The sequence below is a fragment of the Chiloscyllium plagiosum genome, chromosome 27, assembly GCF_004010195.1.
Source record: "Chiloscyllium plagiosum isolate BGI_BamShark_2017 chromosome 27, ASM401019v2, whole genome shotgun sequence".
NCBI lineage: Eukaryota > Metazoa > Chordata > Chondrichthyes > Orectolobiformes > Hemiscylliidae > Chiloscyllium > Chiloscyllium plagiosum.
The window spans coordinates 30,306,908-30,329,684 of record NC_057736.1 but is presented as its reverse complement, the minus strand read 5'-3'; the positions used below and the strand labels follow the sequence as shown (position 1 = coordinate 30,329,684).

At 41.7% G+C, this 22,777-nt stretch overlaps 1 protein-coding gene across 1 annotated transcript; it reads right to left on the bottom strand.

The window, feature by feature from the left end:
- Window positions 1-12,600: 12,600 nt before the first annotated feature.
- Window positions 12,601-22,729, bottom strand: LOC122563387 (interferon alpha-inducible protein 6-like). The gene is made up of 4 exons (XM_043717128.1): window positions 22,708-22,729; window positions 21,986-22,054; window positions 13,993-14,154; window positions 12,601-13,082 (listed from the first exon to the last, which is right to left on the bottom strand). Exons 1-4 carry the CDS (start codon window positions 22,727-22,729, stop codon window positions 12,973-12,975), a joined length of 363 nt encoding a protein of 120 aa, XP_043573063.1. The 3' UTR covers window positions 12,601-12,972.
- Between the last annotated feature and the right edge of the window lie 48 nt (window positions 22,730-22,777).

Below are 22,777 nucleotides of genomic sequence, written 5' to 3'. Positions count from 1 at the left end.
CGGTCGATGAGTTGTGCATTGTACCCCATTCATGTGAGGGCATCCTTGAGTACTTCCAGATGCCTGTCACGTTCCTCCTCATCTGAGCAGATCCGGTGTAGGCATAGGACTTGTCCATAGGGGATGGCTGTTTTAATATGTTTTGGGTGGAAGCTGGAGAAGTGTAGCATTGTGAGGTTGTCTGTGGGTTTGCGGTACAGTGTGGTGCTGAGGTGTCCATCTTTGATGGAGATGCATGTGTCCACGAATGAGATAGATAGTCAAGAGTAGTCCATGGTGATTTTGATAGTGGGATGAAACTTGTTGGTATCACTGTGTAGGTTCATCAGTGACTCCTCACCATGGGTCCAGAGGAAGAAAATGTTGTCAATGTACCTGGTGTATAATGTTGGTTGGAGGTCCTGTGTAGAGAAGAAGTCTTGTTCGAACCTGTGCATGAAGATGTTGGCGTAGTGGGGTGCAAATTAGTCCCCATGGCTGTTCCATGTGTCTGGATGAAGAACTGGTTGTCAAAGGTGAAGACTTGATCGAGGATAAAGCGGATGATTTGTAGGATGGTGTTCGGAGATTGGCAGTTGTTGGTGTTGAGTACTGAGGCTGTTGCTGCAATGCCATCATTGTGGGGGATGCTGGTGTAGAGTGCTGAAACATCCACTGTGACGAGGAATGTTCCTGGTTCGACTGGTCCATGGGTGCTGAGTTTCTGTAAGAAATCCGTAGTGTCACGACAGAAAGCTGGGGATCCCCAGTACAATAGGTTTCAAGATGCCTTCAACATAGCTGGAGAGATTCTCACACAGGGTCCCATTGCCTGATATGATGGGATGTCCTGGTGTGTTGGCTTTGTGTACCTTTGGAAGGCATGAAACATCATAGCATAGACAGAGAACACAGGGGGCCAAAACCTTCAACATATTGTCTAGCTAACACCAATTGTTATAGATAACCTGAGAATGCAACTTTTAAAACAGTTTTGTGATTTACACATGAAAGAAGTGAAACTATCATGATATTCAAACAGATGAAAGACTCAACAGACAATCGAGGTATTTTTCGATGTATAATTTCAGTTACATCACACTGTAAATTTTTGCTATAAATTCTGTGCCTTACAATTGTAACCTCCACAACCACCTGATGAAGGAGCGGCGCTCCGAAAGTTAGTGCTTCCAAATAAACTTGTTGGACGATAGCCTGTTGTTGTGTGATTTTTAACTTTGGAGAAAGTGAGGACTGCAGAGGAGCGGCGCTCCGAAAGTTAGTGCTTCCAAATAAACTTGTTGGACGATAGCCTGTTGTTGTGTGATTTTTAACTTTTGGAGAAAGTGAGGACTGCAGATGCTGGAGATCAGAGCTGAAAAATGTGTTGCTGGAAAAGCGCAGCAGGTCAGGCAGCATCCAAGGAGCAGGAGAATCGACGTTTCGGGCATAAGCCCTGCTTTATGAATGCCCTGAAGAAGGGCTTATGCCCAAAACGTCGATTCTCCTGCTCCTTGGATGCTGCCTGACCTGCTGCGCTTTTCCAGCAACACATCTTTCAGCTCTGATTTTTAACTTTGTACGGCTCAAAGAATTTGTTTGATTTCCTAGGATTTTGCAAAACATATTCTCGTCCTTATCATTTGTCTCTGTTACTTTAGGATCATATCTCTCTTTTTAGTGCTTGGTACAAATTTCAGGCTGTCTGTTTCCAGAACTATCTATTGGCCTGAGGAGCAGAGATAGCCTGCAGCTGCAAGATCAGGCTATCAAAACAGAATGTCTCAGCCAGGGTTCGAACAGCACTATTCTAGCAGGCTACATTTTACTGCAAACATTGCTTTGTGACAAAAATGGCTACCACATAGTTTTGTGTCAATTTTGGTCAATTTCTCCCACGATCCCTCCTCTTTTTTTGAAAGGACAAATTAGGACTGTCAGCAAAAGGGTGAATGTACTCAGAGCTGGGGGATTGTCAGGGGTGGTGGTTGGAGATTGGACAAATAGTCCTCTGGTTCAGTAAGAAAAGGGGCCGAAGACTCCAGCAACTGGGAAATATCATTGGGGGTTTTGTCAGGAAGGGGAAAATGTAGGCATCTGTGAGATCGCTGGAGAGGAGGGCCACAACAGTGAACTGAACCGAACACAGGATTGTCTGCGGGGTTACTTTGATTTCTAGCTAAGCAGTTCCAAAGACAGAGGAAACGAAAGCTGCAAGTCACTCAAATTCCACAAGGGCTCACTTGGTGAGAGTTCGGGATGGATGCGGATATGGGCACATACCCAGCAGCTAGAGTGGTTGATCTTCTGTGCATAAAGAAAAATATTAAACTGTAATTCCCATTTACTAGAGGTTATCAGGCTACCCATTGTGCCCCAATCAAAAATAGATAGTGAAAGGAAGCTAAGAAAGAGTGTACTAAAAGGCAGAGTGATCAGGCTGAGCCATTCACAGATGGAGACTGAACAGGTGTCTCTGACAGGGTCTTTTGGTCTTCCTCCAGGGGGTGGCGCTCTTTTGCATTGCGACGTGTGCGTCCGTTCGGGCATCCCCTTGACCCTGACTGCTGAAAAGGTACCCAGAAGGATGAGGAACAGGCCTTTCCACCTAGGCTCCAATTTGCCCTGGTCTTAATTATTAGGCTTGACATACCTGTGAACGTAAACGTTAAAGAGTTTGGTTAACTGATGCAAATGTTTCCCACTTGTCCACCACTGTTGTGGCAGCAGTATCAGTCATTGGGATGGTTTTGATTCATCTATCAATTCATCTCCTGATTCATATACCCGTCCTTGTATTGTCTGTAATCAGATTTTGCTGGGACCCCAATGGGACCAGAAGTTTGGGGTGTAAGGCTGCCTGCTTGGCAGCAGCATCTAGCTGCTCATTCCTTTGGAGACTGTATAAGTTGCCTCAGTGTGAGTGGAACATCTTGATAACTGCCAGATTGATTGGACACAACAAATTACTAATAGGTTGTCCCTATAGAGGTTAAAAATCCTCTATGTTCCCACAAGGCTCCAATCAATCAGGCCATGTCAAAAAGCACAATGAGAGTCAGTGTATATTTGCAGATTTTCCTTTTGCTAGGATGCAAGCACGTCGATCCCTATGTTAACTCCAAGGTAACATTAAGGACACATCACTCCCCAGTGGCCATATTTTCATAGTAAACGCAAAGGCCTGCAATTTGTCCCTGGAGGATTTCACCATTTTATTCTCAGTCCCAAAGGTGTAGTTCTGTGGGCAGCCTGTCCCCATTTCCAGAGTCCCCTCAGTAAAGGGTTATTCAGTGGTGGTCGCTGGGTGGGCATCTGAGGTAGGTTCTGCCCCCAGTGGGTATGCTGGTCTCAATTAACCCCCTCAAAGTTAGCACATGGATTTTAGGGATCATGAGGTTGCTGGACATATTAGGTTTTACCTGGAATTTAACTCATAGTTTAATCCCAGTAGAAAATCACTGCTCACTTCATTAGGGACCAGGAATTCTTGGACTAGTTCACATTGTTTGTGTGTATCATGTCGGCGACACCAGAAGGAATACTTTGCAAAAGCGTAGGGTTAAGCAAAGGTGAGTCAGCTCCTTGATTATTTTTCATTTGTGGGCTGTATACCACTTTTGTCAGACAGCTGGCCACATATTTCAGTCTGAGAACACAAGCCATTCTTATTCAGGTCACTCCCAGAATTTTGCTGCCTTTACATCTGTATTGCTCTTTGGACATATTGAGGAAATAGTTCTGGTTTCTTCTTGCAGTCAGGGGCTTGGTTCATTAACATTACTGTGATTCCCGGGATGGCCCCTGGTTTAGGATGGCTCAGGCCTCTCACCCCAGTGATGTTGGCTATGAAGCTGGTGACCGAGACTGGCCCCTTCATCTTCAGAGTAAGGGAAGGTTTATAATCAGGGGGTGTGCTGGGGACTATCGGGAGATGTTAGTAGCTCAGTGGGTATCCCTATGCCTCAGCCCTATCAGTGTCATCCCCTTCCTCAAATTGGGTCGGTTTACCAGACATAGCCTCGGGATTATGAGTAGAATGTAAGTTCATTTTATTTTACAGCGTTGTTGCTTTAACCTTTTTTTTATTCCTCAGCTTTAGTGGCTTTACACTGTTTCTCGTATTCCCTTTGTTTTTCATCTACCTATTCACACTCAGCTTTTAACTTCACTCAGCTTCCATCTCTGTACATACCTCTCTCCCCCTATCGCATGTATAATTCATCCAACTGGCCAGCAAGGTATCTTTCCATCTACTATCGGCTTTATCCTGCCATTTATTAATTAATAATGAATTAATGCAGCCAAGCTTCAAATTAACCATGAGACATTGACACAAGAGTTTTGTCCCTGGCCAGCTTTCCTTTTTTTTGGACGTGACCAAAGCAGCAACCACTCTCTATATTTCATCTCTCAAACAATATCGGTCAGTGACCTGGTCGGACTGGGGTATCCTTATTCTTGATTCGAACAGATTTACCACGGGCGATTCTTTGTTTTCCTCAAGACAGCAAACAGACACTGGCCGCCCTGCTCAGGAAGACGAGATTTACTTGTCCCCCGGGGGCAGCCTTTCTGTCGGATGCTTGGAATTCACCGATCCCATCGGAACGTCACCAGTCCGTGGCGCAGGTCTGTAACCTGTAAAAGGAAAAGAACAACGACACACAAGGCCAAACAAGTGCGGCCGCAGCTGTCAATGACTCAAGGTCACCTGAATTTAGAAATTATTCTTGCCGATTTCCATCTCGCCACAGCGTCTTTCCCTTTACATCAGCTCAGTCTGGCCTGTAATGCTCCATGCAACCCCACCACTGCCGTCCTTCTGGTAACCATCTTGCCACAGCATCTTCCATTGTTGAGGAAGATCTGCCTACCGAGTCAGCATGGGTGGAAATTAGGAACAGCAAGGGAGCAGTCACCTCATTAGGGATTACTACAGGCCCCCCAAAAACAGCAGGGAAATGGAAGAAAGCATAGGTCAGCAGATTTTGGAAAAGTGTGGACGTAGTAGGGTTGTTGTAATGGATGACTTTAACTTTCCCAATATTGATTGGAACCTTCTTCGAGCAGAAGATTTGAATGGAGCTGTTTTTGTAAAGTGTGTTCAGGAGGGTTTCCTAACTCAGTACGTTGACAGGCTGACGAGGGGAGAGGCCATTCTAGACTTGGTGCTCGGAAACGAGCCAGGGCAGGTATCAGATCTTGTGGTGGGAGAGCATTTTGGTGATAGTGACCACAACTGCCTCACATTCTACGGAGCTATGGAGAAGGAGAGGATTAGGCAAAATGGGAGGATGTTTAATTGGGGAAGAGGAAACTATGATGCGATTAGACATGAGTTAAGAAGCATGGATTGGGAGCAATTGTTCCATGGTAAAGGCACTATAGACTGTGGAGACTGTTTAAGGAACAGTTGTTGCGAGTGATGAATAAATATGAAGGGGTAAGATAAAGGAACCTTGGATGACGAGAGCGGTGGAGCTTCTCGTCAAAAGGAAGAAGATAGCTTACATAAGGTGGAGGAAGCGAGGGTCAAGCTCAGCTCAACAGGATTACAGACAGGCATTTTTGAGGAAGGAACTCAAAAATGGTCTGAGGAGAGCCAGGAGGGGGCACGAGAAAGGCTTGGCAGACGGATTAGGGAGAACACAAAGGAATTTTACACTTATGTGAGGAATAAGGGAATGGTCAAAGAAAGAGTAGGGCCAATCAGGGATAGCATAGGGAACTTGTGTGTGGAGTCTGAGGAGGTAGGGGAAGCCCTAACTGAGTTTTTTGCTTCTGTCTTTATGAAAGAAATGAACTTTGTAGTGAATGAAACCTTTGAAGAGCAGGTGTGCATGCTGGAATTGATAGAGATAGAGGAAACTGATGTGCTGAAAATTTTGTCAAACATTAAGATTGACAGGTCACCAGGCCCGGACCAGATTTGTCCTTGGCTGCTTTAGGAAACGAGAAATGCGATTGCTTCGCCACTTGTGAAGATCTTTGCATCCTCGCTCTCCACTGGAGTCGTACCTGAGGACTGGAGAGAGGCAAATGTAATTCCTCTCTTCAAAAAAGGAAATAGGGAAAACCCCAGCAATTAGAGACCAGTCAGTCTCATGTCTGTCGTCTGCAAGGTGTTAGAAAAGATTCTGAGGGATAGGATTTATGACCATCTGGAAGAGCATTGCTTAATTAAATGCAGTCAACACGGCTTTGTGAGGGTCAGGTCATGCCTCACAAACCTTATCGAGTTCTTTGAGGATGTGACCAGAAAAGTTGATGAGGGTCGAGCTGTCAATGTGGTGTATATGGACTTCAGCAAGGCATTTGATAAGGTTCCCCATGGGAGGCTCATTCAGAAGGTCAGGAGGAATGGGATACAGGGGAACTTAGCTGTCTGGATACAGAATTGGCTGGCCAACAGAAGACAGCGAGTGGTAGTAGAAGGAAAATATTCTGCCTGGATGTCAGTGGTGGGTGGTGTTCCACAGAGCTCTGTCCTTGGGCCTCTTCTGTTTGTAATTTTTATTAATGACTTGGATGAGGGGATTGAAGGATGGGTCAGTAAGTTTGCAGATGACACAAATCTTGGAGGTGTCGTTGACAGTCTAGAGGGCTGTTGTAGGCTGCAGGGGGACATTGACAGGATGCAGAGATGGGCTGAGAGGTGGCAGATGGAGTTCAACCTGGATAAATGCGAGGTGATGCATTTTGGAAGGTCGAATTTGAAAGCTGAGTACAGGATTAATGATAGGATTCTTGGCAGTGTGGGGGAACAGAGGGATCTTGGTGTGCAGATACATAGATCCCTTAAAATGGCCACCCAAGTAAACAGGGTTGTTAAGAAAGCATATGGTGTTTTGGCTTTCATTAACAGGGGATTGAGTTTAGGAGTCGTGAGATTTTGTTGCAGCTCTATAAAACTTTGGTTAGACCGCACTCGGAATACTGCATCCAGATCTGGTTGCCCTATTATAGGAAAGATGTGGATGCTTTGGAGAGGGTTCAGAGGAGGTTTACCAGGATGCTGCCTGGACTGGAGGGCTTATCTTATGAAGAGAGGTTGACTGAGCTTGGACTTTTTTCATTGGAGAAAAAGAGGAGAAGAGGGGACCTAATTGAGTTATACAAGATAATGAGAGGCATAGAGAGAGTCGATAGCCAGAGATTATTTCCCAGCGCTGAAATGACTAACACGAGCGGTCATAGTTTTAAGCTGGTTGGAGGAAAGTATAGAGGGGATGTCAGAGGCAGGTTCTTTACACAGAGAGTTGTGAGAGCATGGAATGCGTTGCCAGCAGCAGTTGTGGAAGCAAGGTCATTTAAGAGACCACTGGACATGCATATGGTCACAGAAATTTGAGGGTACATACTTGAGGATCAGTGGTTGGCACAACATCGTGGGCTGAAGGGCCTGTTCTGTGCTGTACTGTTCTATGTTCTATCTTTCCCTTAAAAATAGATCAGCCTGTTAACTCTGGGCCAGATCATGCAGCCGGCTGATATTTTAACTCTGTCGTTCCCCTCTTTTTTTAAAACAAAAACAAGACCAAAACAAAGAAAAAAATAAAACCAAAAGCAAACTCACAGCAGGCTCAGGGGCATTCCTCATAAGTGGGCCCAAGGGGAACCTTAATCAAGCAGATTCAGTGAGGACCTCGTAAAATAGCAACAGGTTCAAGAAAACCTCGTAAAATAGAGTTCCTGTCGGCTATGCCAATTGTTAGGGAAAAGTAAATCTTACGCCAAATCATTTAAAACCAAATAGTCAGGAGTCGAGACCTTGAACAATTAACTAGCTTTATCATTGCCATGGGGAATGTACGTCTTCATTCAGAGAAGTCCAATGCATTCCAATGAAATACACGGACGGGTTGGACCGAAGGATATGTTTCCATGCTGTACATCTCTATGATTTTATATAGTAAAATACAAGCCCACTACCCATTAATTACGAAACCTAGGGGCAGTCGTAAGGTTCACCAACATCGTCCAGATCCACATTTCCTAATGTCTACAAAATTGAATGTTATTTTATACTGCAGGTTTAGCTAGGTAAGAACAACTGATAAGGGGCAGAGTGAAACAATACATAGAGAGCAGAACTATCTATTGGCCTGAGGAGCAGAGACCGCCTGCAGCTGTTAAAATAGAATGTCTCAGCCAGGCCTCAAACAGCACTATTCTAGCAGGATACATTTTACTGCAAACATTGCTTTGTGACAAATATGGCTTCCACACAGTTTTGTGTCAATTTTGGTCAATTTCTCCCACAAGGGGGCATTTGACTGAGGTATATAACATGCTTAAAAAGATTGATTCGGTGGACATTGAGAAGATGATCCCTCTAGTGGGGCAGTCTCAAACAAGAGGTCATAGATATAGGGTGAGAGGAAGTCAGTTCAAAACTTAGATGAGGAAAAACTACTTCTCTTGAGGGTTGTGAATCTGTGGAACTCATTGTCTCTGAGTGCAGTGGAAGCAGTATCAATCAACAGATTCAAAAAAGAAATAAGTATGTTTCTGATGAAAAGTGGGATAAAGGACTATGGGAACCAAGCAGGAAAGTGGATTTGAGACCAGGATAAGATCAGCCATGGTCATGTTAAATGGCAGAGCAGGCTCGGTGAATTGCTGTCTATCATCTCTAATTCCTATGTATGTTCACATTTAAGTGTTTCAGTTCAAGAGCGACAATCAAGAACTGTCTCCAGCCTTAGGCCTTTTTAGAGCTCCGTTTATTTGTGACTAATATTAAATATACATGGTAATGTGAGATATACCAGCCTCTAATCTTACTGTTACATTATTGAAAGACAATTCTCTACATGTGCTTCTTTCTTCAAATCTCTTAATTCCAGGCGCACTGCACTATGTATTCACAGTGGGAAGCAGTTCTGTGACTCCATCATAAAGTTGCACCTGAGTCCTAAAGCCCCCTACAAAATATAATTTGGCCTGTATCTCCTCATCAATCATTGAAGGGGTACAAATTGAAGCACTGCATCAAAGAATCTGATGAAAATTACACTTGACATCTGGTGACATGTAATAACAGCATTGTGTGAGTTGGATGATGAAATAACTGCACAGAGGCCAGTATCCTGTCACCAAGTCACCTTTTATTTACATGTGTACAGTATAGCCAGCTCGGAGTCAGTCACTGAAGTGAGGAAATTCTGAATTCCTTTTTTTTTGGAATTCCCTGTTTATATCTGTCAGCCTGTGCCCCTGACTGACCTAAGTTAACAATCCTAATCAAGGGTCTCATATTCAATAAGATCTGCCTGGTTCCAATCACTGTAGATGATTTGGCAAGTGGCACTGGAGGGAGCACAAGTGAAGTGGTGGAAATTCAATTGCAGTAAGTGTCATAGCTTGCAAGGGTCTGATCCTTTATTGGTCAGTGCATTAAGTACAGGAGTTGAGAGGTCATGCTGTGGCTGTACAAGATATTGGTTAGGCCACTCTTTGAATATTGTGTTCAATTCTGGTCTCCTTGCTATAGGAAGAATGTTGTTAATCTTGAAAGGGTCAGAAAAGATTTACACGGATGCTGCCAGAGTTGAAGGGTTTGAGCTATAGGGAGAGGCTGAATAGGCTGAGGTTATTTTCTCTGGAGGGTTAGAAACTGAAGGGTGACCTTGTGGAGGTTTATAAAATCATGAGGGGAATGGATAGGGTAAATAGTCAAGGTCTTTTCCCTAAGGTGGAACATAAAACCATAAGCAGTAGGAGCAGGAGTAGTCCATCTCGACCTTCGAACCTGCTCCACCATTCAATAAGATCGTGGCTGACCTATTCATGGTCTCAGCTCCACTTGTCTGCCTGCTCATGATAACCCTTAATTCCTTTATGTTCAAAACTCTATCTATCTTTTCCTGAAAAACATTCAACAAGGTTGCCTCAACTGCTTTATAAAAACTGAAAGAACTGTGGATGAAGTAAATCAGAAGTTTCTGGAAAAGCTCAGCAGGTCTGGCAGCATCTATGAAGAGAAATCAAAGTTAACATTTTGGGTCAGTTCTAAGGAAGGGTCATCAGATGTTAACTCTGATTTCTCTTCAGCTGTTTCACTGGGCAGGGAATTCCACAGATTGACAACCTTTGGATAAGGAAGTTCCTCCTCAACTCAGTCCAAAATCTGCTCCCCCTTATTTTGAGGCTATACCCCCTAGTTCTAGTTTCACCCACTAGTGAAAACAACCTCCCTGCTCCTATTCTGTCAATTCCCTTATAATTTTATATGTTTCTGTCAGATCCCCCCTCATTATTCTAAATTGCAGTGAGTTCAGTCCCACTCTACTCAATCTCTATTCATAAGGTGACATTCTCAGTTGCAGAAACAACCTTGCGAACTTCCTCTGCACCCCCTCCACTGTCAGTACATCTTTTCTCAAGTAAAGAGACCAAACCTGCATGCAATACTCCAGATATGGCCTCACCAGCACCCTATACAGCTGCAACATAACCTCCCTGTTTTTTAAACTCCATCCCTCTCGCAATGAAGGATAATATTCCATTTGCCTTCTTAATTGCCTGCTGCAGCTGCAAACCAACTTCTCATGATTCGTGCACAAAGACACCCAGGTCCCTCTGCACAGCAACATGCTGCAATTTTTCACCATTTAGATGATAGTTCATTTTGCTGTTTTTCCAACTAACATGAATGGCCTCACACTTACCAACATTGTACTCCATCTGCCAGACCTGTACCCATTCACTTAACCTATCTATATCCCTTTGCAGACTTTCAGTATCCTCTGCACACTTTGTTCTACCACTCATGCTAGTGTCATCTGCAAACCTTGACACACCACACTTCATCCCCAACTTTAAATTATCTATATAAATTGTAAACAATAGAGGTCCCAAGACTGATCTCTAAGATATACCACTAGCCACTGATTGCTAACCAGAAAAATACCCATTTGTCCCCACTCTTTGCTTCCTGTTGGTCAACAAATCTTCTATCCATGGTAATACATTGCCTGTAACACCATGCATATTTAGCTTATGCAACAACCTTTTGTGCGGAATCTTGTTAATGTCATTTAGAAATCCAGATACACCACATCCATTGATTCCCTTTTGTCCACCGGATAAATAATGTTCTCAAAGAATTCCAGTAAATTAGTTAAACATGGCCTGCCTTTCATGAACCCATGCTGTGTCTGCAAATTAGCGCAATTTCTATACAAATGTCTCGTTTTTTTCCCTTGATTATAGATTCAAGCATTTTCCCCACAGTATAAGTTAAGCTAACAGGCCTATAGTTACCTGCCTTTTGTTTACTTCCTTCCTTAAACAGTAGCATCACATTTGTTGTTTTCAAATCTGCTGGCAAGTCCATTGAATTTTGGTAAATTATTGCGAGCACATCAGCTATCTCCTCCACCATCTCTTTAGACCTCTGGGATGCATTCCATCAGGGCCAAGAGACCTGTTTATCTATAAACCTATCAGCTTGCCTAACACTACCTCTTTCATGATAATGATGGTTTCCATGTCCTCACCTGCCATAGCCTCCTTGTCATCAACTATTGACATATTATTTGTTTCTTCCATTTTGAAGAGAAACACAAAATACCTGTTCAATGTCTTAGCCATTTCCTCATTTCCCATTATTAAATCTGCCTTCTCAGCTTCTAAGAGGTCAATGTTTAAATTTTTCATTTTATATCTGAGCTAGTTTACTCTTATAATCTATCTTAATTTTCTTTACAGAATATTTCGTGGCTTTCTGATGATCTTTAAAGATTTTCCAATCCCCTTGTTTCCTACTAAACTTTGCCACTTTGTGCATTTGCTTTCAGTTTGATACCTTCTTTTATTTCCTTAGTTCTCCATGGCTAATTACTCCTTTCACTACAGTCCTTCCCTCTCATTGATATATGCAGGGCAGTCCAAAATTGGAGAGCATAGAGTGAAGGTGAGAGTGGAAAGATTTAAAAGGGATCTAAGGGCAACTTCTTCATGCAGAGGGTGATGCATGTATGGAATGTACTGCCAGAGGAAGTGGTGGAGGCTGGTACAATTACAATATTTAAAAGGTACCTGAATGGATACATGAATAGGAAGGGTTTAGAGGGATATGGATAAAATGCTGGCAAATGGGACTGGTTTTATTTAGGATATCTGGTCAGCAAGGATGCGTTAGACTGAAGGGTCTGTTTTGGTGCTGCTCATCTCTATGACTGTATGACTATCAATAATAACGGCGTCTAATTTCAAGACTTCGAGAAAGCGCTCCTGTTCTTCCTGCCACACAAGCAATGTTTGAAAGATAATTAATTGTGAACCTGAATAGTGTTAATCCTGACAGAGAAATACAATTGAGGTGTAGGACCCTTTAAACCTTTTAAATGAGGAGTCCAAATTTTGGGTTGCTTGTTTGCTCTGTCTGGCCTCCTTTAAAACAAAGATGGGCAGGTTCACTGTGAATTGTGTTCGAGATTTTCAGATATTTTCATTCCCAAACCTGTCTGCTTTTGCGGTTATAATCTCTCCCCACCGACGATCCCTCTCCAAAACACACACACACAGTTTTCTTTACAATATTCCATCTTTGAAATATGCAGAGCACTTTGTGAATTGTATGTGAAAGGAATGAGTCTGTTCCATTCAACGTAATTTTGTCCGCTACCAGGATCAATTTATTTATTCTTGAGTTGAAACTTGCAGCCAGCACTGTATTTATGCTGTGATCACTATGTTGGGCTAACCAAGTTGGAAGACAGTTGAATAGCAATACAAGTTCACAATAGATAATAAACAAAGGAACCTATGCAAAAGAAAATAGCTGCTAACATTTCATTGTAATTCCTTGTTGAGTGAATATAGTATACTGCAAAATGGAAGAATCATTGATCAGAACAAGACTAGCCAGGAACATTTACAATTTTTATCTTACTTTCATTCACACAAACTGTATGAAATCTACAGTGTACTTTATTTGTAATTAAGCCATGCACCTAATTCCTTTTCCAGTGCTTGCTGATGTTAATCTTTTGAGGATGACTTTTTACTTTTTCCACACACAAAATATTTATGGAAGTCATATCCAATTTTAGCTCCAAATGAACCGAAGGTAGAAAGCCCAATTTTTGCCCCAGTTGAAAGAAAAACATAGTTATTTAGTATTTTTTGCTAAGATCTTCACTAAAGAATTAATGAAGCAATTTGGATTTCTTTTCACTCCTCATGGGATTTGGGCATCACAGGCTTGACTAGAATTTTCTGAACCATTAATGGTGGTATATGCAATCATGGCTATCATAGATAGGTTTTACTGCTGTTCTTTGTGAGGGCTGTTGGTGTACATAAAATATATTGGATCACCAGAGCGGCTTTCTCCTGCTCACCCTGAACCATTCCCCATGGTAAGGCACACACTGGGCCATCCACCCCTATTCCTAGTGGGAACCTTGAGTGCCCATAAGTGGCAATTAATGCACCCAATATACCTCCTCTGCCATATAACGCTGAACAGGGGGAGGCAGGTCAGAGTGAAAAAAAAAGCATTTTATATACTGCTTTTATTTGAAAAGACAGGAGGATATTGGAGTGGCACATCAATCAGGGGTTACCCTATATTTATTCCTCTCTGCCCCCAAAGTTCACCCCAGACGTCCCTATCCACATGTTCCTCGAAGGCTCAAGCCCTTCTTACCTTAAAGTCCAGCAACCTAACACACTCCATTTCCCATCACTCAACCTCATCGCTATCCTTACAGTCCCAGTTGCCACTTTATGTCTCCACCAATGTGCTAATGATTGGAGACAGGGTATGTGACAAGTACTGCCTCTCTATAAAATCTAGCCCAGTAGAGCAGTACATAATCCCTATATCTGCAAAACATAAAATCAAAGTTTCTGTGGGAGTTCTGTCATTCTAGGAACAAATGTAAAAATGTTGACGTGAGGATTCACAGTAACAGATGTTCCTAGTGTAACACAATTGAGGATTCACACAAAGAATGTATAATACAAATTTGGTCCACATAAATTCATATAACTCACCAAAACTTTGAAGTATTGATACCAGACTTCCTGCAGGCACTGATCCACCATAGTATAATGCAGTGATTTTCATCATTAATGATGCAATAGATTTTGCTGCTATACCATTTGTGGTAAATCCAAGTATTCCAACAACTGGAGGACCTCCTAACATTGCTGCTCCTTTGCCCAATGGAAAAATAATACAGCATTTAATAAAATTGACTTTAACAATTTCTCAACTATATGCAAGTTTTATGCTGCTGTAGTTATCACAGTCTCTGCAAATTATTTTGCCTAAAAATTTTCAAAAGAGCATGATGCAATTTCCAGGTTCAACATCACTGTCAGTGTGTTCCCTATATGTTAGCCCATATAACATATGCCAATGTAGACACGGTTGTTGTATTAACAACATTAATTACTTACTTTGCTATGAGATCTTAGACTTACACATAGTCTGGATGCTGTGCTTACTGAGTACAGCGAGCAAATATTCAGCAAATAAAAGCAGGGTGTTAACATTATTGCTATGGCTGATCCTGGTCATGTAGGTAAGGAGGGTATTGGAACATTGTGATATCATCTAACAACAGTACAGAGCCTGCCTGATTTTGGATCTACTCAATTATGCATCATCCCTTTTTTCCTTTCGGAAATGGGAAAAATTTTCTGATAAATATATTCAAATCTGAAATGGATATATTATCTGTACTCATTGAGATAATGCCTTGGCAGACAGACAACATAGAGTCATACAGTATGGAAACACACCTTTCAGTTCAACTTGTCCATGCTGACCAATTTAGCAATACTTACGTCCCATTGCCTGCATTTGATCTATATCTATATAGTGTAATGATTTGACTGTATCAGTTCATTCTGTGATGTGCGGTCTGGCTTCACAGATAAGTATGCATCACTCATTGTAGGTGTGTTGTCAGGTGTGGTATCTTCAATCATCATTCTGTGTGATAGTTGGTTGATTATATGCAGTTCAGATAAAGCACTTATCCTTTGTAGGACTTAACCATTGCTTAATACAAAATCATATGGCCTAGAGTAGATACATAAGAACAAATGTTCTTGTGACAGTCTTGAATCCTGATGCTTTGTCCTGGTTCAAATTGAGATAACTGTCTCCATGCTCATTGATCAGTCCCTTGTAACATGTTATGGACTCATGGCTGGGTGATGAGTATGCTGGAGGAAAAGAAACTGTGGACTTTCTTCCCAAACATGAGAGCTGCCAGTCAGGTTAAATTGTTACCTTGAGGAACAGCCTGTACATGTATCATAGAAAATATTGGCAAACTGCTTTACACCAAAAAATCATGGACTTTACTGTATAATCTCCGTGAAATTGTTAGACTGAGGGTGGTGTGGACAGTTGTCAGACACTATTTGTTGAGGAATACCAAACACACTGAATATAGCAGTCAATGTGTCATCAACTGTTTTATTAGTGATGACCTTGAAGGAATCTGATGTAGTAGTCAGTGACCAGTATTTAATCATATTGTTGGAAATGAAAAATATCAGTCGCAATCTTACACCACAGTTCAAAAGGAATCTCATGTTGAAGGAGAGGTTTTTTCAGTTTTTGAAATTAATGGAGCTTTGTGTGATTTATCGATGCTGGACCACTAGATAGGATCATGCTGCCAATCTTCATTTGTCTCCATATCAGCTAAAGTTAGGTGGTCCAACATGTTTTGAGGTTGAGATTGTGGAATTCTCATGTTTGCCTGTAGAATTATGATCCTGGAGAGTTTCAGTTTGTCTCTGAAAGGTCAGAAGGTATAGACTTGTTCAGAGATCTGTTTAATATATTCAGGCGATCCAGTGATGATCTTTTACCGCTGCTGCAGCCAGTCATTGTCTGACATAGCTTTCTGAATTTTCTCTGCTTTGCTGTGACTAAGGTGTATGGTTTTAATATTGAGACTATTTTCCAACCCAAACTTATTAGTAGCTTGTAGCTCTGAAGGAATAGCTTTACTTCTCGCAGGATTTGAAAGTTGTCTAAAAGCATCAAAATATTAATTTTAGAACATGGTTTGAATTGTACTTTCAAATCATACCCTGGATCTTCACAAATAAGGGGCACACTTGGAAATGATTGGTTGAGAGCTGTAGACTTCAATTTGTGGCAGAAAGTCTTGCTAAGTCAGTTTGTATGAACTGTTGTGATCTGAAAACTAGAGCTTCTCTTCTGAATTTGGAATCTTTTGCCTGAGCTGCCAGAGGCATCCTGGAACCAAATATAAAAGGCTTGTCATCCTGTCATAGACAGCTCTGAGACCTTCTGGAGATGCATCAATTTCCAATGTAGTAAGTTTGGAGAAGTTCTAAGATTGAAAATGATAGAGCATTTTTGAAAGAATGAAAATTGTGCGAATGATCTTCCTGCCACATGTATTATGTGTCTTTGTGGAAAACATCTGAAAGCAGAGGGAATTTGTTTACAACATTTGGAATAAGTGGAGAATAAAAATGAAAGAAAATTAGATATCTTTGTAAGTTGCCTATGTCTTGTAGAGTGAGCATATTCTGTGTGTCTTCTTGGTAGGACCAGATGTCATACCATCTGATACAAGCATTGATCTGAAGGCTTCGATTGGTATATATTAATTTGATATCATTTACTGTTGAAAATACATTCATATTTCCTTATTGTTACAATGGAGGTTTGTGCTCCTTACAAAGAGGGAGGAGTAGGTAGCCTGTGTATAGGAAGATTGCTCCAGGTAGGGATAGCAATGGCAGAGCCTCTGGATCTGTTGTAAAAGAGTAAGATGGAGCACAGGCTGCAGGGGAGCTAAACACTATGCCATTCCGTTTATATGTACTAGCTCCAGATTCCTCCATGTTTCTCAACAGTGACTGAGACTCTCTGGTAGGCGAGCAGATGTACCCAATGGCTTGAGCTAACACCATGGATACAACTGTATATTGCTCTGTCCTCATGGTTGCTCACTCAATGAGATTTGGGTTTTGGAGTTCAGGCCTGCACTCTCAGGCTGATCTGTAGACTTTCCTTCCTCTGAGCCTGCTGCATCTCTGGCGCTGCCTTAACTAAGACTGAATACTAACTGGTTTCTTACAAACTCTTTACTTCACATAGTAACATACAGAATACTGATCCTTGTACTATTGCTGTCTATACAGTTATTCCATTGTTATTTTATTAAAATTGTGACAACATGTGACTTCTGATATTCGGATTATATTATTACATATATCATCATATTATTAGCATATGCATACTCATTGTATTGACGTGACATGACTGTCTGCACGTTCCTGTACCCCATTGAGGTCCATATCTTAGTCAGCAGCAGAACTCAGCAGCCTCACCTTAGGCAGCTGCACATTGAACAATCTTTTTTCTGTTAGATTAACTGCTGCCAATCTAACCTCAGATGACTCAGCACATTCTCACTTTGTGCTAACTTCTAAGGTTCACCTAATGTGATCATCTGAGCTCATAGCTATGATTACTTGGAGATATATAAGCACTGAGCAGTGAGTATGAGGTTATGAGTATGAGGCTGCATAGTAGCTCAGTAATTAGCATTACTGCCTCAAAGCACTAGGGACCTGGGTTTGATTCCAGCCCCAGTTGACTGTGTGGAGTTTGCACATTTTCATCGTGTCTGTGTGGATTTACTCTGGGTGCTCTGTTTTCCTCCCACAGTCCAAAGATGTGCGGGTTGGGTGGATTAGCCATGCTAAATTGCCCCATTGTGTCCAGGGAGAGGCAGGCTAGTTGGATTAGCCATGGGAAATGCAGGGTTATAGGCATTGGGTTTGAGGGCCGGTATGGGCTGAATGGCCTGCTTCCACACAGTAGTCATTCTATGATATAACCATTGCTGGGTTTGTGAGGCTGACTACCTGGTTGCTACTTTTGAGAAGCACTGTGAAACCTGAGCCTCGAAGAACAATAGCCTTTGGGAGGGAATTCAGGAGAAAATATGATAAATAATTGAGAACTTTTGCATTAGCATCAAATTTTCCTCAGTGCAAACAAGTTTTGGCCCTCTAAAACAATAACGTTATAGCAGAAAATTGGATAATTAATTTGCACCATCTTTAGTGCACATATTTTCCAGGGAAGGAATAGACCCGTGTTTATAAATGTTACTGTGCGAACTCACTAAAATGCTTGTGTCACTCAAGCCTGAAAAATGAACAAGTTTGGATGTAACCAAGCACCAGAGCTAGAACATAGAACATAGAACAGTACAGCACAGAACAGGCCCTTCAGCCCACGATGTTGTGCCGACCACTGATCCTCATGTATGCACCCTCAAATTTCTGTGACCATATGCATGTCCAGTAGTCTCTGAAATGTCCCCAGTGACCTTGCTTCCACAACTGCTGCTGGCAACGCATTCCATGCTCTCACAACTCTCTGTGTAAAGAACCGTCTCCTCTCATTCTTCTAAACACCGAAAAGTATAGGCCAAACCTACACAACCTCCTTTTTAAATATTGCTTGCTAGTTTACCCATAACATATATTTTCTCCTTTTTTAAAAAATAATTTTTTTGTTCATTTTCAACATTTTCCCAATCCTTTGGCTTTCCACTAATCATCATGACATTGCATCTTTACCTTGCAATTTGATGCTATCTTTAAATTCCTTGGTTAATGATGATTCTTTGATCCCCTTCCTGGAATCCAACTTCCACATTGGGATATATCTTTATTACGAGTCAATAACTATAAATATCAGCCATTGCTCATTGATTGTCTTTCCTGCTAAACCTCTTTCTCAGTCCACTCCAGCCAGCTCTGCCTCATTCTTTTGAAACTGTCTTTCTTTAAGTTTAGGGTACTTATTTCTGACCCAACATATAAGGTTCTCAGGGAGCTTGACAGGGTAGGTGCAGAGAAGTGTTTTCCCTTGTGGGACAGTCTAGGGCCAGAGGGCATGATCTCAAACTAAGAGGTCACTCATTTAAGATGGAGATGAGGAGGAATCTCTTCTCAGAGGGTAGCAATTCTGTGGAATTCTGTACTACAGAGGGCTGTAGAGACTGAGTCGTTAAGTATGTTCAAAGCTGATATAGATGGATTTTTAATCAGAGAATCAAGAGTATGGGGAAAAGGCAGGGAAGTGGAGTGGAGGATTATTAGTTAAACCATGATCTCATCAAATTGCTGAGTAGACATGATGGGTTGAATGGCCTGTTTTTGCTCCGATGTCTTAATTTCTCTCCGTTTTGAACAATAAGTAAATCAGCTTCTTGTGAATAATGTGAGGAGCTGGGAGTCACAGCAGTGCAGATGCTAAACAGAAAAAGTCCCCCGTCTAAACACTGCAAAACATTGACACATGGTATTGTTTTGCTCCTGAAATATTTACTCAGTCCAGTGGAAGTTTTAGAACGTTATGCCATCGTCTTGTGGATTGCATAGAGAACAATATAATACAGGACCATATAAACCTTCCAATCGCTATGAATGAGTGGGTCAATACAGTTGAAAGGTTATTCCCCAAAACAGTGCAATTCTCGATGCTATTGGCTCGCACTGCTGGGTCAGAGGCGGGGCCAAGAGAAGGCAATTAACAAATATATTTTCTTGCGTGTGTGGGAGAGATATGATTCGGAGATGCCGGTGTTGGACTGGGGTGTACAAAGCTAAAAGAGATAGTTTGTCTAAGGTTTAAACGAACGCTGCAACAGATCCGGGAAAAGGAGTATTTTATATCTGACTTTCTAAGTTGTGATTGTTTTATTTTCCTCTCTCTCGGTTTCCCGGTTGATTGAAGGAGGAATAATAAAGCAGGCAGAGAGAGAGAGAGAGAGAAGGATGTTGTCTTGGGGGGAGTTGACCTCAGGGAGCGGACAGAATCCCTGTTCCCCGTCAGAGGAGATTCTCAAAGGAGAGAGGGTTCAACATGTTTGCAGCCGGGAAGGAGTCACTGTGTTTGTGTTGGAAAACGGGAAAGTTTATATCAGAGCCCGCGGATGGAAGCGAAATTCAAAACCTGGTGAGGAAATGGAAATATTACAATCCTGTCTATAATAGGAAGGAGAACTGTTTAAAATTAAATGATTATATATAGAACAAATAATTATGTATCAATTTAGACATAATGTAAAGTAAATAGTGTTCAGAGTCTATAGCTAACCACGTAATTGATATCTATTATTCATATTAAGTTCTTGTGAAGAATTGTGTGACAGTTGCTACAGTCTGATCATTTAAAACAAAGTTGTCACAGGAATTATATTTACCTTCACTTGGAGCTTGCCACTGATGCTGTTGCTTAGCCAGGTAATGAAACGTCTGGATATCAAACCTACAGCTCAGCGAGCAAACCTACACCCTAAATTACATTTAATTTGCATTTTTGAGTTTTGTATTGCATTTGTGTTAAGGATACCGTTTGGGTATTGATTGTAATGTGGCTATTGATTATTCTACCAGGTGAAAGCGTCTGCGTTTCAAGAGCTATGTGGTATCGGCTTCCCTCAGATCTCTCCTTAAACCAATATTGTTTCTCCTTTATTTGATCTTAATGTGTTTCGGTTTCGTTTTCCCAGTCAGAGAGGCAGCTGCAGCAGCGACCTCTGGTGCCCGGTTCTGAAAAGACATCTTCAATGTCTTCATTGACATCTTCATTGACTTCATTGACATCGCCATTAATACACACCCCGTTAGCAAGGACTGGGTCTGATTAGAGTCATAGAAATATACAGCGTGGTCACAGATCCTTCCATCCAACTCCGTCCAAGGCGACTAGATATTCTAAATAAATCTAGTCCCATTTGCCAGCATTTGGCCCATATCCCTCTAAATTCTTCTTATTCATATACCCATCCAGATGCCTTTTATGTGTTGTAATTTACAAAAACAGCTCCATTCAAATCTTCTGCTCGAAGGAGGTTCCAATCAATATTGGGAAAGTTAAAGTCACCCATTACAACAACCCTACTACGTCCACACTTTTCCAAAATCTGCCGACCTATGCTTTCTTCCATTTCCCTGCTGCTATTGGGGGGCCTGTAGTAAACCCCTAACAAGGTGACTGCTCCCTTGCTGTTCCTAATTTCCACTCATACTGACTCGGTAGGCAGATCTTCCTCGACGATGGAAGCTTCTGTAGCTGTGATACCCTCTCTGATTAGTAGTACTGCACTCCTTCCTCTGTAGAGGACAAATAAAGCCTGGCATTTCCCCAGAGCATCAAAAAACAATGAGTGTGAAGCTTTTTCCTAATCATGTTCATGTGCCTCTTTAAGTTTACTAAGAAAATGTTAGATAGCTGTCTAAGCAAGGTTTCATGTTCACTGGAGCACAGTAGGTGTGTGCTCTGAGATAGGATGACCTGCGATAAGGATGTGTATACTTGCAAAAATATTTACACCACTCCCTAATTAAGATTAGATTCCCTACAGTGTGGAAACAGGCCCTTTGGCCCAACAAGGGAACACCGACTCTCCAAAGTATAACCCACCCAGATCCATTTCCCTCTGACTAATGCACCTTACACTATTTAGCATGGCCAATTACCTGGCCTGCACATCTTTGGACTGTGGGAGGAAACCGGAGCACCCGAAGGAAACCCATGCAGACATAGGGAGAATATGCAAACTCTACACAGACAGTCACCCGAGGCTGGGATCAAACCTGAGTCCCTGATACTGTGAGGCAGCAGTGCTAACCACTGAGCCACCACGCTGCCACAAGGAAAGCCACTCAAGAAGATATTGAGCAAAAATAAATCATATCACAAATAAATCACAATTGTTCTATTTTCATGATTATTACAGATATATCCATTAAAATTCATGCAAGGAAGTTAGATACTGAAATTGCAGAATATGTTTCCTTTTCATTAGTTCATAATTCACTAAAGCTGCATGATCAGTTCAGGGTACTATCCAATCCCTTCGTTGGATGAATTCTAACATAAATAGATTCTCAATATGTGTTCTCAATATTATTGAGGCAAAAATGCTCTGAGTAGGAAACGTTTAACAGATGTTCATACCTCCAAAGCCAACAATATATGGAAGTGCCTCCATAAATCCACAGGAGTCATCCTCATCTGGAGGTGGATCTGAAGAAGAAGAGATATTGGAAATTCATGTAAGTTTGTATCTTAGTCCTCCATTATCTTTCCTAGCTCTCCGGACTTGTGGTTGAATATGAAGGTACATTCTTGCTCCAACAGAAAACCAGGGTTTCACAATTTGATGTTGTGCTGATGAATGCCAGCCACATAAAGGTGTGTAATGTATCCTCTGATTTCCACATGTACCTAAATGGCTTAATAAAATACAAGAATACAGCACAGGAACAGGCCCTTCCATTCACCAAGCCAGCACTGATTCTGAATCCTCATTTAGACTTGCTACTTATTGCCCATATGTGGTATCGATTCCTCTGTTCACCTCAAATTTATGTGTCCATCAAGATGTACCTTAAATGTTGCTAACATGCCAGTTTCGACCACTTCCACTGGCAGTACATTATGGACACCCAACGTCCTTTGTGTGAAAGATTTTCCCCATACTTCTCCCCTGAACTTTCCCCCCCATCTTGAACTTTGCCCTATTTCTGTTGACCTTTGCATGCTGAGAAAAAGCCTCTGATTATCCACCCTATCTATGCCTCTCAAAATTTTGTAGACCTGTGTCTGAGTCCACGTTGTGAGTACCAACAGGACATTTGATACTGAGTCAACAAAAATGAGCCAAATAGCTTTCTAACCTTGCACTGACTGATATGTCATTGTAAGAGAACAAAAAGTGAAGTTTGTTGCAATGATGAGTGAAGTTGA